The sequence below is a fragment of the Vipera berus genome (genome assembly GCF_964194415.1).
Source record: "Vipera berus genome assembly, chromosome: 10".
NCBI lineage: Eukaryota > Metazoa > Chordata > Lepidosauria > Squamata > Viperidae > Vipera > Vipera berus.
This window is the reverse complement of record NC_138213.1, coordinates 9,899,613-9,916,621: the sequence shown is the minus strand read 5'-3', so window position 1 is coordinate 9,916,621 and position 17,009 is coordinate 9,899,613. Positions and strand designations below refer to the sequence as shown.

Below are 17,009 nucleotides of genomic sequence, written 5' to 3'. Positions count from 1 at the left end.
CCCAGAAAGCCAAGAAGGACTCACCGGAGTCTCCTCCTTATACTTTCTCCTTTCCCAAGGCTTAAGGAATGTTTTTACCCTTGTTTCTGTAACAGCTTCTGAGTATTTCCCTCAAGACCATTCTTACGGCAGTCTACAATAGCCTTGAGATTTTCTGCTGGTGTTCCATCCATGTCCAACCCCATTCAGGTTTCTAAAGTCAGTCAGTTTAATCAGCTGATGTCACCTTTTTGGGACATAGACTTGCCCCCCAATTCTTCTACGTGGACATTTCACAGGCAAAGCTTGACCATCTCTCTGGCAAACAAGAATTCTTCTAACAAGTTCTGTCTTCCCCATCCCACTCTTTCATCAATTTTGATAGAGAGGAAGTTCAACACACCTGAGAGTTTTATTCACTGACAAAGCTTTGGCCAGTATTTTGGCCCCCAAGTCTCCCATGGCATTGCCACTGATATCCAAGGCCACAAGATGGCTGCTGCTTCCTAAACCGTCGAGAATAATGCCAGTTCTCAGCTTCAGGCGTGATTCGGCTACTGATATAGATTCAACTGACTGAAATAAAAATCAGAAAAAGCAGAAATCTTCTAGGTACTAACATCCATCTTGATCATATCTGAGAGGACAAGGAACAGGTGGGCTGGTTCACGTACAATGTACTAAGCCGTGTCAATGCTGAACTCAGAAGCATGCCATTTTCATAACCTATTATATTTAAATAAATAATATACATTATTCCTTAGAGTTAGGTTTGGGTCTCTTCCACTGACTCAGTGGCTGAGGTCATGCAACTAATTAAACCAGGTTAAGACATAGTTCATCTGACATGCACTGTTTCATAAACAGCTTGAATGGGACACTAAAGGTTACCTAACATAGCTTTCAGCCTTGCAAGATAGTCCAGAATAGAATCCACCCACAAGACCTAGCTTTAGTTTATCTTAAGGTGACTTTTGACAGAATGGTCAAGAGTTTCCCAACCTGGTCAAGAACAAATTGCTTAAATAGACGGTGTGCGAGGCTAGGAAGATCAAAGGGCAATCCTCCAAAATGGTTCTTCCCTATAGAACAGAGGTATCAAATTGCTGGCCTGCAATTTTACCCTATTTTATCCCTGTTTTATTCCCCCAGTGTTGAATTCTATAGGTCTATAATTTGTAGGTGCTTCTGACACAAAGAAAAGAAATAACAGAATCCTGCAAATCTGAAAATACATTTCTCCCCTGTCACAGTTGCAGCCCAAGTAACTAGGAGGGGTCTTCTGAAATGCTTGCCACATTCACGTTCCTGCTGTGGGTTGAGCCGCCTCTTATCCACCTGCTGCTCTAGCTGTGGCTTTTCCTCCTGTTAGGTCCTTCCTACCCGCCATTACACAGACAATGCCTGGCTTTTCCAGCAGAAGATGAAGTGCATTGCCCAACCTCATTTTAGCCTAGTCTCGGATGTTGTACAAAACTGATCTAGTTTGTGATCTCAGCTTTGAAAGCAGATTATATTTTAATCATCAGCCTGATACCAAATAGACAGGGACCTTGGTAAGACTTCAGATTTATAAAAATAGGAATGTTGGTAAGTTTGCCCCAGGGATGATGAGATACTACAAACACCAAAGCTTTCTTTTTTTTTAAGTCTTACTTACACAGTCTTCATCCTGAGTGAGCTGAACAATCCGGTGCAAGGTGTCAACTAGAGTCTCTCTAGGGGAATGAAGCAAAAAGAATTTGAGAATGCTTGAGTTTTAATTCATATAATTAAATCTGCTGTAAGATGTCTCCAATTGCCTTATTACATTGATCTGATGCAGAAGCTTCAAGTGCTGTAAAACACTTCTGCCTGGACTTGGGGAGATGAAATTGTTCTAATTTTGCAAGAGCTGTAAATGTTCTGCCTTTACAACTTACACCTCAAGAATCCTGGACAAGTGAGTGCAATAAAGATGACTTCTTTCTTATGTGACCAGATGTTCAGTTGAGCATCAGATCTTTGTTTTAATTCTCATTAGCAGCAGACTATTTTTTAATTATGGTGCCTATTCTGTGGATGGATCTACCCTTATCAAAAGCATACCAATGCTATTTTATTTGGGGCTTGCTTTTTTAATGCCAAAAAGAGTGATGAATGCTTACCTAGATTGGATGTTAAAGTTCTTCCCTAATGCGACGTGCTTAATGGATTGGCTTCGGTTGATGCTCAAAACCAGCGTCACCATGTCAGAATCAAAGCCTGCAGAAAAGAGGCATTCAAACAGGAATAACAGGGGTCTAACTCAGGAGGAGGTAAATGCTTTGAGCCATTGGACACCCTGGAAATGTGGAGGGCATGCAATGGACTTGTTCTTGCCAATGGCTTTTATGGGAGAAGGACTATTCACAAAATTGCAAGGCCATTCTTGGTATTTTAGGGTGGGATTTTTTAAATGAAATTTTTACTATTAAGTTTTTATTGAATTATTGGAAGCCAGCCAGAGACCTCAAAAGAACAAAGGACATACCGGTATCGGTTTAAAAAATAAATAGATTCCCCTTCCCCTCCCACTCCCAGAAAGCAAACTGATGAGATTAAAACATACAAAGAATGCTTGTAGGCATTGGGTATGTCTAATTTAATGAAAAGAAGGGCTACAGGTGACGCGATAGCAGTGTTCCAATATCTCAGGGGCTACCACAAAGAACAGGGAGTCAATCTATTCTCCAAAGCACCTGAAGGCAGGACAAGAAACAATGGATGGAAAGTAATCAAAAAGAGAAGCAACCCGGAGCTAAGGAGAAATTTCCTGACAGTGAAAACAATTTAATCAGTGGGATGACTTGCCTCCAGAAGTTGTGGGTGCTCCAACACTGGAAATTTTAAAGAAGAGATTGGACTTGACCATGAACTAAATGAGCACTCTGGATATCCCACAAAGAATTATTTTTAAAATCTACTTATCCTAGTTGAAAGTCAGATAGCACTGACAGCTATCTAGATATAGTGACAACTGCTTGGGTTAATGTCAGAATGAAAAATGTAGCAAACATCACCATTCTCTTATTCTCAACAGGCTGGAAGAGAAAAAACAGACCTACCATTGCCTGACAAATTCAAGTCACATATTGAACTAGCATCTGATATCAGATCCTGGATCACCTGGGCTCCTGCCGACCTCAGCTAAGAAATAAAGATTATAGCAGTGATGGTCAGATAGTTTTGTTGTAGTTACATTGAACTATTCAGAAAACCATGATCCATTTAATCTTCAGAAGCTTTTAGAATCAATATATCTTCCCTGTAGCTACTGAAAGCAGCTTGTAACTATTGACAGATATCTCCAACATGGAGGGTGCAGTGAATGATCAGGACTAGGGACAAATAGCTGAGCAGAACTTCCAAATTCAACTAGTCTCCTTTTCTCATGGCAGATGTAGGGCCTCCAGATTGATTCAAAAGAAGTGTTGTAGATCTTGCACAAACATAACCTTTTTATGGTTTTTCATTAAAGCAGACACAGTTTTTCCCCCAGACCAACCTGAAAAAAAGATGTGGTTGCTTTAATGAGTAAAATCGATTAAAACACAGTCTTTCTAAACAAGCCCATTCTGTTTGGCTTGATTTAAACACAAAAAGACTACCCAAAAGTGCGCAATTTTGCAAAAAATATATCTGCATAATGGAATCTTGTAACCCCAGCCCTCTCAGTGACAGAAAATACATTTAGAATGACTTCCCATTATTCTCCTAGATCAGGGGTGTCAAACTGCCAGCCCACGGCTGAATGCATCATAGCAAAACCATGTCCATCCCATTGCCGTCAATGAGAAAAAAGTTGCGATACGTCACGTAACGTTGTGAGTTTGACACCCCTGTCCTCGATGAATCTCAGGGAGAAAGGGGGAGCTGTAATATTGTGTTCCCTGTGTACTTCCAGCTTCTTCATTTCAAATTTCTACAACAGGTCTTGTACCATCAATCAGATGTGCTTCCTAGGCAATCTCTGTTTACCTCACAATTACTGAGGTCCAGGTGCAGGTTCTTCAGTTGGGTGTTGTTGGCTAAAGCCTGAAGCAAAGCTCTGAGGAAAATCAAAAAAGAAACAAGTGATGAATTAGCCAACTCTCTTGTTGACACATCCTTTAACACATTTTTTCCCATGTCATGGCCATATTTCATCTTTCTGTCTCTCCCCTCAGGGGGCTCAGCTCAAAGTTTTCACCTCTCTTTTACCTTAAAGCCTCTGGTGGAAGCTTAGTTCCAGACAGGGAAACGTGTTGTAGGCCATAGGCCTGGCTGAAGAACTGGCCAATTGCAAAAGGATCACCTCTGGATTTTCTGAGGGGAAAAAAAAGGTTGGCTCCTAAATTTTATCTAAGGACCCACCAACTCCTGGAAAGCAATCACATCTCTTCCAGGAAATGGTAGTAATTGAGTCCCACAAACCCAGCATGAATTGGGATAGGATAGCATCTCTAAAGGAACCCTTCCCTCTTTCTACACTCCACAGTCTTTATCCAATAAAGAATTGTATTTTGGGAAGAAACAGGATCCCAGTATTTACAACCAGTCATAGCTGACTTTTGTTGAACACAGAAAACTAAGCAAGATCAGATTTAGTTAATAATTCAATGGGAAGGATGGGGGGAAAAAGAATGAGAAAGTTATGGCAAACCAGAGAATAACATAGATCAGTGTTTCTCAAACACAGCAACTTTAAGATTTGTGGACTGCAACTCCCAGAATTTCCCAGCCAGCATGGTGGTCTGGGGAATTCTGGGAATTGGAGTCCACATAACTTAAACTCGCTCCATAGCCCCCACCATTCTTCCAGAACCATTGAAGCTTCTTGGTCAAGAAGCAAAACATCTTCTTCAAGGAAAAAACTGTCCAATTGCCTTTTGGAAAAAATCACCTTTCATCTGGATGATGGAGAATCTCCACAGACACGTAACTTAAAGTTGCTGAAGATGAGAAACATTGACATAGATGAATCCAAGTAATTACTAGGGACGGAGTTCAACATAAAGGAAATGCAATTTTTGATATTCTAAAAAGAAGGACGCAGCAGTTCTGAATACGCAAAAGTTGAATATTTCTCCAGCAAAAGGCATTTTGCACTCTTGAACCAGCATGTCAGAACCACAATTTATTTAGTTATTTTTACGAATACTGTATGTTTTCAAATAGGAATTAATTTTTTTTGGGGGGTGTGTGTGTGTGCTTCAACTGTTTTAAAATATATGTGGAAATAAATTAAGACTTTTTTAAAAAAACCTCCTTGTATTTATTAGGAAAAGTAGGACATAAGATAGTCTGTATTGCTTGCAGACCTGAGTGCATTTAGTTTTAAAAACACACAACAAACTGCTCCAACGGATGCTCTAACCACCAGACCAACCAGAGAATGAAAAAAAGGTCAGAAATAAAAATGGATAGATTCATCCATCACTTTTTAAAATTTCGCAGCCTGGTGGCTGTTGCAGTTGCTTCTAGCTTAACAATCTCGAGAACAGCCCTTTTCTTGTCTCAGTAATAAGACAGTTTGTCAATGTTGCTAGACAGCTCCCTGCAAAGCTGGAAAGACTAGAAAAGACCACGTAGATGTTGGTCGCATGAGGCCGTAGAAGAAATATTAATGTCTAGGCTGCTTCTGAGTTTCCAAGATTTAATGTGCAAATGCAAATTCTGGCAGAGATTACTTTCAAGATCTAAATTACAAACACGTACATGATTACATCCTCAAGATCCGGGCTGCAGCTTGCATCAGGAACTAGGCAAATCTTTTTTGCAGCAAAGAGCCAGTTTGATTAAAATTCCAAAATAAGCAATATGAAAGTAAGTATCCTCTCACCACCCTAAAAACACACCGAGCTTCCCCTGTGCGCTACTTGTGTATTTCTATCTTTAGTGTCACTCAAAAAGCACAGGGTGAAAAAATATATATATAAATCATACAAAATGTTGGGAAAGATTAAAACAATACACAGGTAGCCTTTGACTTACAACCACCATTCAGCCCAAAATTTCTGTGCTTAAGTGAGACGTTTGTTAAGTGAGTTTTGTCCCATTTTAGTATGTCATTTGTTAAGTGAATCACCGCAGTCGATAAGTGAGTAACCCAGTTGTTAACTGAATCTGGCTTCCCCATTGACTTTGCTTGTCAGCAGTTCTGAACAGGGGATCCCATCATCCCCCGGGATGCAGCAACCGTCATAAATACGAATCAGTTGCCAGTCATCTGAATTTTGATCACATGATCATGGGGCTGCTGCAAAGGTCATAACTGTGAAAAATAAGTCGTAAGTCACATTTTTCAGTGCCGTTGTCACTTTGAACAGTCACTAAATAAATTGTTGTATGTCTAGGACAGGGGTGGGCAACCTTGGCTCTTTTATGACTGGTGGACTTCAACTCCCAGAATTCCTGAGCCAGCCACGCTGAGGAGAAAGGGAGAGGTTTCCAAGCTGAGCCATGCTGGCTCAGGAATTCTGGGAGTTGAAGTCCACCAGTCATAAAAGAGCCAAGGTTGCCTATCCGATTAAGCTTAGTTAACATTAAACAATAATACAAAATGGGTGAATTAAAACTATATATTACCAAAAGGGGGGTGGGTAGGGGCGGGAAAGGCCAAATATTTTTGGCCTCATCTCCAGTTTAACCCTTCAGAGCTCTCGGAAGCCAGAAGTAATTTTAAAATGGAAGGCACCTCCCTCCTGCTTCAAACAGACTGACTATATATGATCTAGCCTCCCCCCCTACCCTACCCCCCCACTCAAGAACTGTTTGATTTGAGTTCTTATAAGCCTCGCCTTGCAAAAGCCCTCCCTTTCTTCTCTGTATATTTGTGCTCAATCTTGCAACTCGAACCATTGTGATTTGCTTTTGCATCTGGCTGTGTTTGCCTGGGACGGCAATTGCTCTCTTTCATTTGTAGTTAAGCTCCAATATTTTGTCATCTGGAAAGATGCAGCTTCAGAGTTGTGCCAAATGGCAATAGGTAAGGGAGCACAGAAAGGCCAGCTTGTTTAAGAAGAGGCAAAGCCATTTTCTGCTTCCTTCTAGGTTTATGTTCTTTCCTATTATTGTTCTTTATCCTTATACTATTTTTGTCTTTTTTCCCTTCTATTTGTTCTTTGTTTTTAAAAGGTTTAACAGTTATAAATTGCCAAAAGCTGCTGGGACTTGGGTGGCATAAGCATTTAATATATCATTATCACGGTTGGCTCCACAGTCAGCCAGAGGTGAAGACTGGATTTGACATTTTTAATTCCCCTATCTAGTCCTTTCCAAGGACCTGAGATAGGCAGATGTTCTTGTTTCATGGTATTAAATGTATTGTTGCAGGACGTAAACTGTTCCGAGTCAAGCTGCCTTTTGTAATTGACTGTTGGGGATTTTGTCAATGCTGATGGTATTTAAATGATGCTCCAGATGTTTCGGGTTTGCACAAGGTGCCTGTTACTATTCATTATTCATCCATTATTCATTATTATGGTTGTTTGCATAGTTCGCCAGATGTTTAGAGTGAATCTGGCATTTTTATCCACCAATTGAGTCCTTCCCAAGGACTTGTGATAGGCGGTTATGGTTTGATCCCAGGTCCTTAGGAAGATTTACTGTGGTTCATCACACAATCAGCCAGATGTTCCGAGTGGATCCGGGATGTTTATTCACCTATTGCATCCATTTCCCAAGGACCTGGGATAAGCCGAGTTTGTTGTTCAATGGAATTAAAAATATTGTTGTAGGATGTCAGCTGTTCCAAAGAGAGATGTCTTTTGCAATTGACAGAGGGGGATTTGGTCAACGCCGATGGCATTCTTTCTTCTATCAAATTCCAAGCCAGATGTGTACAAGAGCAGAGGTGAACCCAGCATTCCCACCGCCTCACAAGCCTGTCCCCCAGCCAGAGAAGTTCAGCAAAACATTTCAGGCTCTTACTTGTGAGAGTAAACATTCTTGCAGAGATTCAGATGAGTCAGCTTTAGACAGCACCCACCAGCCAAGGCATCGAAGAGCTGGCGAGAGGAATAAAAATAGCCAGGAACATTGGTGAGAAACAATTCAACTCATGGACCAGATGTTTAGCTTAACATACAAGGGTTTCCGTGTCCTTTTACTACAGGTGCTCATGACATTCTTTGCAATCATGATGGACTTCACCAAAATGATGCAGAAAAAGGACAGGGTGTCACAAATTCCAGGAGGATCGGAAACAATGTTTGCTAGTTGCTCACCATATCCAAAGCGCAGTCTGACCCAGAGAGATTAAGATGACCCAGAGTGTTTGGCTGACTCAGGAAGCAAAACAAGCTCTGAAAGAGACAGAGAAGAAGTAATGAAAAGAGCGATTTCTACTGTGCTGTTCTCAAGAATTTCTACTTAGGCCACGACAGGTAATCCTCAACTTCTTACAGCCACAATCAGGATCAGATTTTTTTTTTGCCTAAACAAGGCCATTCTTAAGTGAGCTGCACCCAATTTTACAAGCTTTTTTTTGCCATGCTTATCAATTCAGTTATGTAAATCCGGTGGTGTTTAAGCACATGTGGCTCTCCCCATTGATTATGCTTGTAGGAAGCCACCTGGGAAGGTCATAAAGGGTCCCGGGATGCTACATACCAGTTGCTAAGCATCCAAATTTTGATTATGTGGCTATGGGAAGTGTGAGGACGGATTGCAAGTGATTTTTCTCATTGCTGTTGTAAATTCGGTCGTTAAAACAAATGGTTATGAATCAAAGACCACCTGTGCATAACATTATCTACCCCTGAAGCATTCAGAAATGGAGCAAAAGTCCTGCTGTAAAATGATTTTATGAGATTATACCACAATTGGACCCAAAATTCTGTTTCTAATTGAGAAATTTGTTAAGCTAGTTTTGCCCCATTTTTCGTCCTGTTTTTGCTGCATTGTTAAGTGAATCACTGCAGTTGTTAAATTAGTAACATGGCTGTGAAGCAAACCTGGCTTCCCCATTGACTTGTTTGTCAGAAAGTCGCCAAAGGAGATCACATGATCCCTACAAGGGTCATAAGTGTGAAAAATGGTTATAAGTCACTGTTTTCAGTGCCGTTGTAACTTTGAATGGTCGCTAAATGGACTGTGGTAAGTCAAAGGCTAACCTGTAATATCTGCTGGAGCTTCATTACTGATGTTTCTGGTCTCCATTGAACTATCTTTACAAAAAAGTTTAAGGTTGGGATAGCTTAAGAAAAGGTGCGACGCTACACATTTGTCAGTCATTTTTGTGACTTTTAAAGAACTTTTAAAATTTTGGCCATGTGACTGTTAAAAATCAGTAGTGCTGATTTAATCTATAGCACAAGATTTTAAAAGAGTTTTTTTTTAAAAAAGAGCAACCCTCCTGCATTGGCCTCACCAAGATGGGTGATCTAGTCATTATCTGATTTCTTGATTCTTCAGCCGTTAAAGGTGATCTTAGTTCACCAAAATATTCCCCTTTACTTGTAAAGCATGAACTAATTATGCACTTGATTGTGTAACACAACAAAGTGAAGGCATTCAATCCACTATCTTACCTAGGTAAGTAGGATGATAGCTGGCGGAACAATATTACAAATATTACAGCGTTGATAAAAGGACTCATGGTGCAAACTCAGATTAAAATCCAATTGTTAAAAACCCACATCAGTTACTGAGCATCTCTGACCACAATTCTATTTAATTAGTAGGGAAATTGTTTCAGAAGTACAAGCACAATTAGTGAACCATGAATGTTATATCTCTTTCATTGGGGAAAACCGCCAATATTTTGCCTTATTTACTCTTTTACCAATTATGTGTCAATTCTAGAAGGAACATTTTCTCAACAACAGAAGAGTTCCTCAGATACTGATAAGTCATAAAATCTCTGATGGGTGAAAACTATGTAATCACGGGGCTGGTTGCAAAGGTTGCTGAAACAGCGAGAAAATTGAGAGCAATTCTTCTCTTGTGGGATGCAGTTGATTGCAACGGATATGAGTATGTGGAATGTTTTTATGTTTTGAAATCTACTTTTATTGGTTTGAGAGCAATTAAATGGAAATGCCTCTGCATTTTAACACTTCTTTTGTATGCTTGAATTGAAAAGCCTTTGGCTATAACCAGACAAAAGTGTATCAGTTCTTTAACTGCCACCAGCAAGCAAATCACCACATAATGTAGACTTAATTTATCTTTTCATCATACGGATCCACTGTCCCATCTAATCCTTACGACTGGTAGTCCTTGACTTAAGGGTTTGCTTAGTGGCCATTCAAAATGACAATGGCACTGAAAAACAGGATGTATGACTGTTTTTCCACACTGATAACCCTTGCAACATCCCCATGATCATGTGATTTACATTCAGATGCTTGGCAACTGGTTCATATTTATGACAGTTGCAGCATCCCAGGGTCAGGTAATTCCCTTTTGTGACCTTCTGACAAGCAAAGCCAGATTCACTTAACAAGGATATTACAGTGATTCCTTTGACAAATGTGGCAAGAAAAGTCATCAGATAGGGCAAACTCACTTGATTTCTGACTTAGCAACAGAAATTTCTGCTCGTAAGTCAAGGATGACCTGTATATATTCCATTCGGCACATAAAGTCATCCTCTTATCAACTTAATTGAATGGAGGGATGAAAAAACAAGACTGGGGCAACAAGACTTTGGAATATCTTTCCTAGAAGGGACTGGGTGCCTTCCCATTACATTATTTGAGACTAAGCATCAAGATCTGGTTCTCCAAAAAGACTCTTCTGATATTACAGGTAATCCTTGGCTAACAACCACAGCTGAGACCCAAAATTTCTGTTGCTTAAGTGAGACACTTGTTCAGTGAGTTTTGCCTCATTTTATGACCTTTCTTGCCACAGTTGTTACGTGAGTCACTGCAGTTGTTAAGTTAGTGACACGGTTGTTAAATCAATCTGGCTTCCCCATTGACTTTGCTTGCCAGAAGGTTGCCAAAGGTGATCACATGAGCCCAGGACGCTGCGACCGTTATAAATTGTGAGTCAGTTGCCAAGCTTCTGATTTTTGATCACATGATCACGGGGATGCTGCAAAGGTCGTAAGTGTGAAAAACAGTCCTAAGTAACTTTTCCAATGCTGTTGTAATTTTAAATGGTCACTGAATGAACTGTTCTAAGTCAAGGACTACCTGCATTGGGAAAAAAAGAGTGTTTACTATCTTTCAGGCTCCTCGTGGCTTTGTCATCTTGTCTTGATTCTTTTTGTATTTGGAGAAAGAAAACCTCTCATGTGATGATGGATTTACCAGTGAAGAACTGGGGTCCAAAGTCTGAAACTCCAAAGAGCTGAGATGATTCAACCCTTCTTCTCTAAGATCCATTGTCACTAGATTGAAGTCTACTCATCTAGTCCCAACTGCCAGAAGGCATGTGCAGGATGAAGAAATCTGAGTTTGGGTTGTGAGACTGAATATGGCAGCTCACACCCCCTGGCAGCTCACTTGGCCACCAAAAATGGCTAGGATGACTGCTTTAAAGTTGAGAACTAGGATTTCTCTGTCCTAAGGAGTGAAGAAAGCAGACTTATTTGTTAAACTGCTCCCAAAAGCCATTCACACTTACATTTCCACCTTCAGCCAGCAAACTTCCTGGGTTTCCAGAGAGATCCAGATGGGACAGGCTGGTTCTGAATTGTCCATTGTTGATGAAAGATAGACATAAGGCCATCATTCCTGGCAAGAGACAGTAAAAAAATCATGTTAGGAATATTGCTGGGCAGAGAAATTCCCCAGGGCTCAATCAATTTCATGAAAGAGAATTTTCTTCAGAACTTCCTCCCAGAAGAAATAATTTTAGAGAAAAGTTTGAGGATGGAATGTGCACAGTGTTGGATTTAAACATACGCTGAACAAGCTATAGTTTGTACAAGTAGAAGGCCTTCGGTCATGGTAAGAGATCTCACAGTAAAGCAGCAATAGTGATCCAATGAAAAAGAGAGTTTATGGATTTCAGACAGAGGGAGTTCATCATTAGAACCTTTGTAGAGAAGAACAAGGATGGGGTTTACCTTTCTGAGTCACACAAGTCCTTGCGAAGTTCAAGGAATGAAAACCCTTGTTCCTTTGCTCGAAGGTCTGGCTTAGAGCAATTATACCTGTAGGCAGAGTAAAGTCAACCAGAGATAAGTCATAGAGATGGTGTAATCCACCATTTATAGTTATCTGCTTATAGCGTACCACAGGTTTCTATAGTGAAGACTATATGAGCAAACTCATACAGATGCATACACCCATATGAGATTCTACCATAATTGGCCTCATTATTCTCTCAGTAGTTTTCCATGTCTAATTGTGGGCTTGAACCTGGATCTCCCTAGATCTGATCAACATAGAACCAACTCTACAACAGGCTCCTTCATGGTGGGCACCCTCCAATGTGTGGGGAAAGATGGCACCAACTGTAGAACCCCACCAGCAAGTTCAGAACCATTTCTATCATTCCATTTTAATCATATGATAGTTGAAAAGCTGAACAGTAGTGATGAATCCACAATGTATGGCAGCGAAAGTTGGACCATAAGAAAGGCTGAGCGCCAAAGAATTGAAGCCTTTGAACTATGGTGTTGGAGAAGACTCCTGCGAGTCCCTTGGACTGCAAGGCAATCAAACCGGTCAGTCCTAGAGGAGATCAACCCTGACTGCTCTTTAGAAGGCCAGATCCTGAAGCTGAAACTCAAATACTTTGGCCACCTAGTGAGAAGGAAGGACTCACTGGAGAAGAGCCTCATGCTGGGAAAGATTGAGGGCAGTAGAAGAAGGGGACGACAGAGAATGAGGTGGCTGGATGGAGTCACCGAAGCAGTAGGCATGAGCTTAAATGGACTCCAGAAGATGGTAGAGGACAGGAAGGCCTGGAGGAACGTTGTCCATGGGATCACGATGGGTCAGACACGACTTCTCAGCTAACAACAACAACAAGTGATGAATCCAATCCATTTTTATGGCCAGATTATGGGAAATCCTACTTCAAAGCATCTGCTGAGACATTGGGAATGTCCTACCTCGGTCCTCCAGGAGGTTTCTAGAGAGATTAAGGCTGTTTAATGCAGAGTCTGGATATTCTTGAAGGACAAGGGCCATCTGCTGAGCAAAGTCACTACAAAAGAGAGACAATTTCACACAATGACAAGAAATCCATGAAGAGAGATATACAAGGCTGTGGGCAAATATTTGTAGTTGTCTGGAGTTTGCTTCCTCCTTCAAGGAGCTGTGCATGAGTTTTTGAGTGGTGTGGATGGTCTGCATTTGTGCACAGCATGAAATAACTGAAAATACAGTATTCTGATTTCTCCAAAACTATAATGCAGCCATGTGTAAAAGTAAAACAAATAAAATTTGTTGAATTGCCCAGAGTCATTGGGACTCAGCCGGTATACAAATTTTACTGCTGCTACTACTACTAATAGCAATGATTCATTCTATTTCATTAAATAGCTTTGTTTTGATTTTGTGGGTTGAAGTTCTTTTGTTTAGTTATTTTCCAAGATAGTTTTAAAGGTAAAGGTAAAGGTAAAGGTTCCCCCGCACATGCGTGCTAGTCGTTTCCAACTCTAGGGGCCGGTGCTCATCTCCGTTTCAAAGCCGAAGAGCCAGCGCTTGTCCGAGGACGTCTCCGTGGTCATGTGGCCGGCATGACTAGACGCCAAAGGCGCACAGAACGCTGTTACCTTCCCACCGTAGTGGTCCCTATTTTTCTACTTGCATTTTTACGTGCTTTCGAACTGCTAGGTTGGCAGAAGCTGGGACGAGTAACAGGCGCTCACTCTGCTACGCGGCACTCGGGATTCGACCCGCCAAACTGCCGACCTTCTGATCGACAAGCTCAGCGTCCTAACCCACTGAGCCACCGCGTCCCTCTAAGATAGTTTTACTCACCTCTGAATAACTGCAGTGCTTCTTCGACTACGGTTTGCTTTAAATTTTTGGATCTCTTAGTTGTTTACTCTAAAGCAAACTCACTTTTCAGAAAAGCTTCCACATTTTACCGCAGCTAGAATTTTATTTCTTAAATTTCTATGGGAGCTGTGGTTCAGACCCCTTTGCTTACCTTTTTAAACCACAGTTTTCCAGTTCCAACTCTTTCAAAGTCACTGATTTTCTCAGGGCCAGAAGAATCTCCTCCAAAATAACCTGACTCTGTTGTAAAGAAAAATGAAAAGAGCCACACCCAGACAAAGCTAAGAAATGAAAGCACAGGGAAAAGTTACGAAAAAGATTGAAAGTTGTGATCAAAGAATGGCCAAGCACTTCTTGACCTTTTACTGGTCTACGGCAGGTTAATAATCAATAATCAGTATTGAAAACCCCTATTGCATTTCTATCCAACTTCATCTATTCTCTCATTTTCCCTTCTGATCATTATCCCATCCTGGGCTGGTTTATGGGAACATTAAAACTTATTTTATTTCAGAGAGACTGTAACCTTTTCCACACAATAATCTTAGCTCATCAAGATGCTTTTTATACAACGTGCTAAACGTGATTAGGATTAAACCTGTTTAGATGGGAGATGGGTGGGTTTAGGTCTCTTGGCTGCACTCACCAGTTTGAAGTCTTTGCAACTTAGCTTTGTAAACCACTGATTAAACGATAAGCTGGCCACACAAAGGGCGACATCTCTGCAGAAAAATGAAAGCAATGTACATAATCTCAGTGTCCGTAGGAAAGAGTTGTAACTAAGACAGCAGTGCAGGAAGACTCTCATCAAACCACAGTGAGAACAATTAACCAGTGGAACGGGTTGCCTCCTAAAATGGTGGGTGCTCCATCGTTGGAGGTTTTAAAGAAGAGATGAGACAGCCAATTGTCTGGAATGGTATAGGGTCTCCTATTTGAGCAGAGGGGTTGGACTAGAGGACCTCCAAGGTCACCTTCCAGCCCTATTATTCTATTATGTTACTTGACTTTAGGCTGTCCTGCAAATATAAAGAACAACTCCTGTTTGGTCAAACAGGGATGTGATTTACCTCTCTGTGGCATATCCAGATACCCATCAACCAAACAGACGATTTGCATGATCCCCTCCTTAGCTTTGCTAAGGGGTTGAGAATTAAAAAGCTGTAGTGTTACCTTAGTCGAAGACCTCTACTCAAATACAGCTAGTCTGTGACTTACAATCATTTCACTTAGCGCTAAAAGTTACAGTGGCACTGAAAAAAGGGACTTATGTCTGCCCATTGCAGCTTCCGCATGATCAAAATTCAGCCCCCACCCCACCCCCACCCCAGCAACTGGCATTTGTTTATGGTTGCAGCATGCTTGGACGTGTGATTGCCATTTGCAAACTTCACAGCCAGCAAAGCCAGTGGGGTGAGCTGAATTCGTTTAAAAACTGCGTCGCTCACTTAACCGCTGTAGTGAATTGCTTAACGACATGGCAAAAAAAGGTTGTAAAATCGGTGTGTGTGTGTGTGTGTGTTACTCCCTTAGCAACTGCCTTGCTTAGCAATAGAAATTCTGGTCCCAATTGCAGTCGTAAATTGAGGACTCCCCATGGAAGGCTAGAATTCTGCTTCCTTTGGCAAAGCAACAAATGGAATTGGGGATTGTAGGTGTTTCAGCTTATTTGAACACTCTTTCACGATTGCTGTCGCACAAACTCCAGCTTTGCACATCTAAGCCCATCCGCTACCCCAGCATTCTTTGATAGAGACTCACTGGCTGGGCAGATGGTTGAAATCCAAGAGGTTGAATTCTCTGCATCCCCGGGCACGATAAATATTATCCACATCCTGGGAGAGAGAGAGAGAAAGTCTTCTCTTAATATCAATAAGAATTTGTGATCAGTGAACAGTCGCTATCTTTGCTGAGCACCCGAGTGATTTGAAACGACCTTGTGAAAATTGAAAAGACATTTTCTAGTGAAAAGAAGGGCTATGGGGGTGACTTGATAGCAGCGTTCCAGGACTTGAGGGGCTGTCACAGAAAAGACGAGGTCTACTTATTCTCCAAAGAACCTGAAGGCAGGGCAAGGAGCAACGGATGGAAACTAATCAAGGAGAGAAGCAACCTAGAACTAAGGAGAAACTCCCTGACAGTTAGAACAATCAACCAGTGGAACGGCTTTGCCTTCAGAAGTGGTGGGTTCTCGGTCGCTGGAGGCTTTTAAGAAAAGAATGGACACCTGCTTTTCTGAAATGGGCCTTGTGCTTGAGGAGGGGGTTGGACAAGAAGAACCCCCCCCAGGGTCCCTTCCAACTCTGCTATTCCGTTCTGACCTCAAGCCATTTGTTTCATCCCTCCTGCGAAGGAGGTCAGGTTGACCCCAACTGTGCGTTCGTCGCTTTCTCTCCATCTTCCCCTGACTCATCTCTGCTGCCGGATACAAGTCAGCTCTACATGACTACTTCTCATGCTCCACTGAGTTCTAAAGGCAAAGTTTGTTTAGGAGAGAAAAAAGACTGCCCAATGACCTCCCTCAAAATTGAAAATAACAAAAACGAAGAGCCTATAAATCTGGACAACTGAAGCTCCCTACAATGTTAAAACTGCCAGGGGTTCCCTAAGGACCCACCTGAAGGCCTGAGAGAACATCTACTTTGTAGGCATACCGCTAAAATGTGGTAGGCAAAGTGCTAAAAGCAGCACCTTAAAGGTAAAGGTAAAGATCCCCCCGCACATGCATGCTAGTCGTTTCTGACTCTAGGGGCCGGTGCTCATCTCCGTTTCAAAGCCGAAGAGCCAGCGCTTGTCCGAGGACGTCTCCGTGGTCATGTGGCCGGCATGACTAGACGCCAAAGGCGCACGGAACGCTGTTACCTTCCCACCACCGTAGTGGTCCCTATTTTTCTACTTGCATTTTTACGTGCTTTCGAACTGCTAGGTTGGCAGAAGCTGGGACGAGTAACAGGCGCTCACTCTGCTACGCGGCACTCGGGATTCGACCCGCCAAACTGCCGACTTTCTGATCGACAAGCTCAGCGTCCTAACCCACTGAGCCACCGCGTCCCTAAAAGCAGCACCTTATATTTCTGTAAATAAGGAGGGTGAAATAAAAACACAATGCTGATTTTT

The 17,009-nt window shown here is 41.7% G+C and overlaps 1 protein-coding gene across 1 annotated transcript in view; it reads right to left on the bottom strand.

The window, feature by feature from the left end:
* The window catches only part of CARMIL2 (capping protein regulator and myosin 1 linker 2), a gene marked incomplete at its 5' end in the record, with an annotated part of 64,554 nt that overhangs the window by 35,005 nt on the left and 12,540 nt on the right, over positions 1–17,009 (bottom strand). The window contains 14 exons of the mRNA XM_081335661.1: positions 383–555; positions 1,640–1,697; positions 2,127–2,223; positions 3,066–3,147; positions 3,979–4,048; positions 4,201–4,305; positions 7,912–7,988; positions 8,208–8,285; positions 11,560–11,669; positions 12,005–12,091; positions 12,998–13,092; positions 14,044–14,132; positions 14,539–14,614; positions 15,654–15,727. Of these exons, the coding sequence (XP_081191787.1) occupies positions 383–555; positions 1,640–1,697; positions 2,127–2,223; positions 3,066–3,147; positions 3,979–4,048; positions 4,201–4,305; positions 7,912–7,988; positions 8,208–8,285; positions 11,560–11,669; positions 12,005–12,091; positions 12,998–13,092; positions 14,044–14,132; positions 14,539–14,614; positions 15,654–15,727 (1,271 nt within the window). The remainder of the gene's footprint in view (positions 1–382; positions 556–1,639; positions 1,698–2,126; positions 2,224–3,065; positions 3,148–3,978; positions 4,049–4,200; positions 4,306–7,911; positions 7,989–8,207; positions 8,286–11,559; positions 11,670–12,004; positions 12,092–12,997; positions 13,093–14,043; positions 14,133–14,538; positions 14,615–15,653; positions 15,728–17,009) is intronic.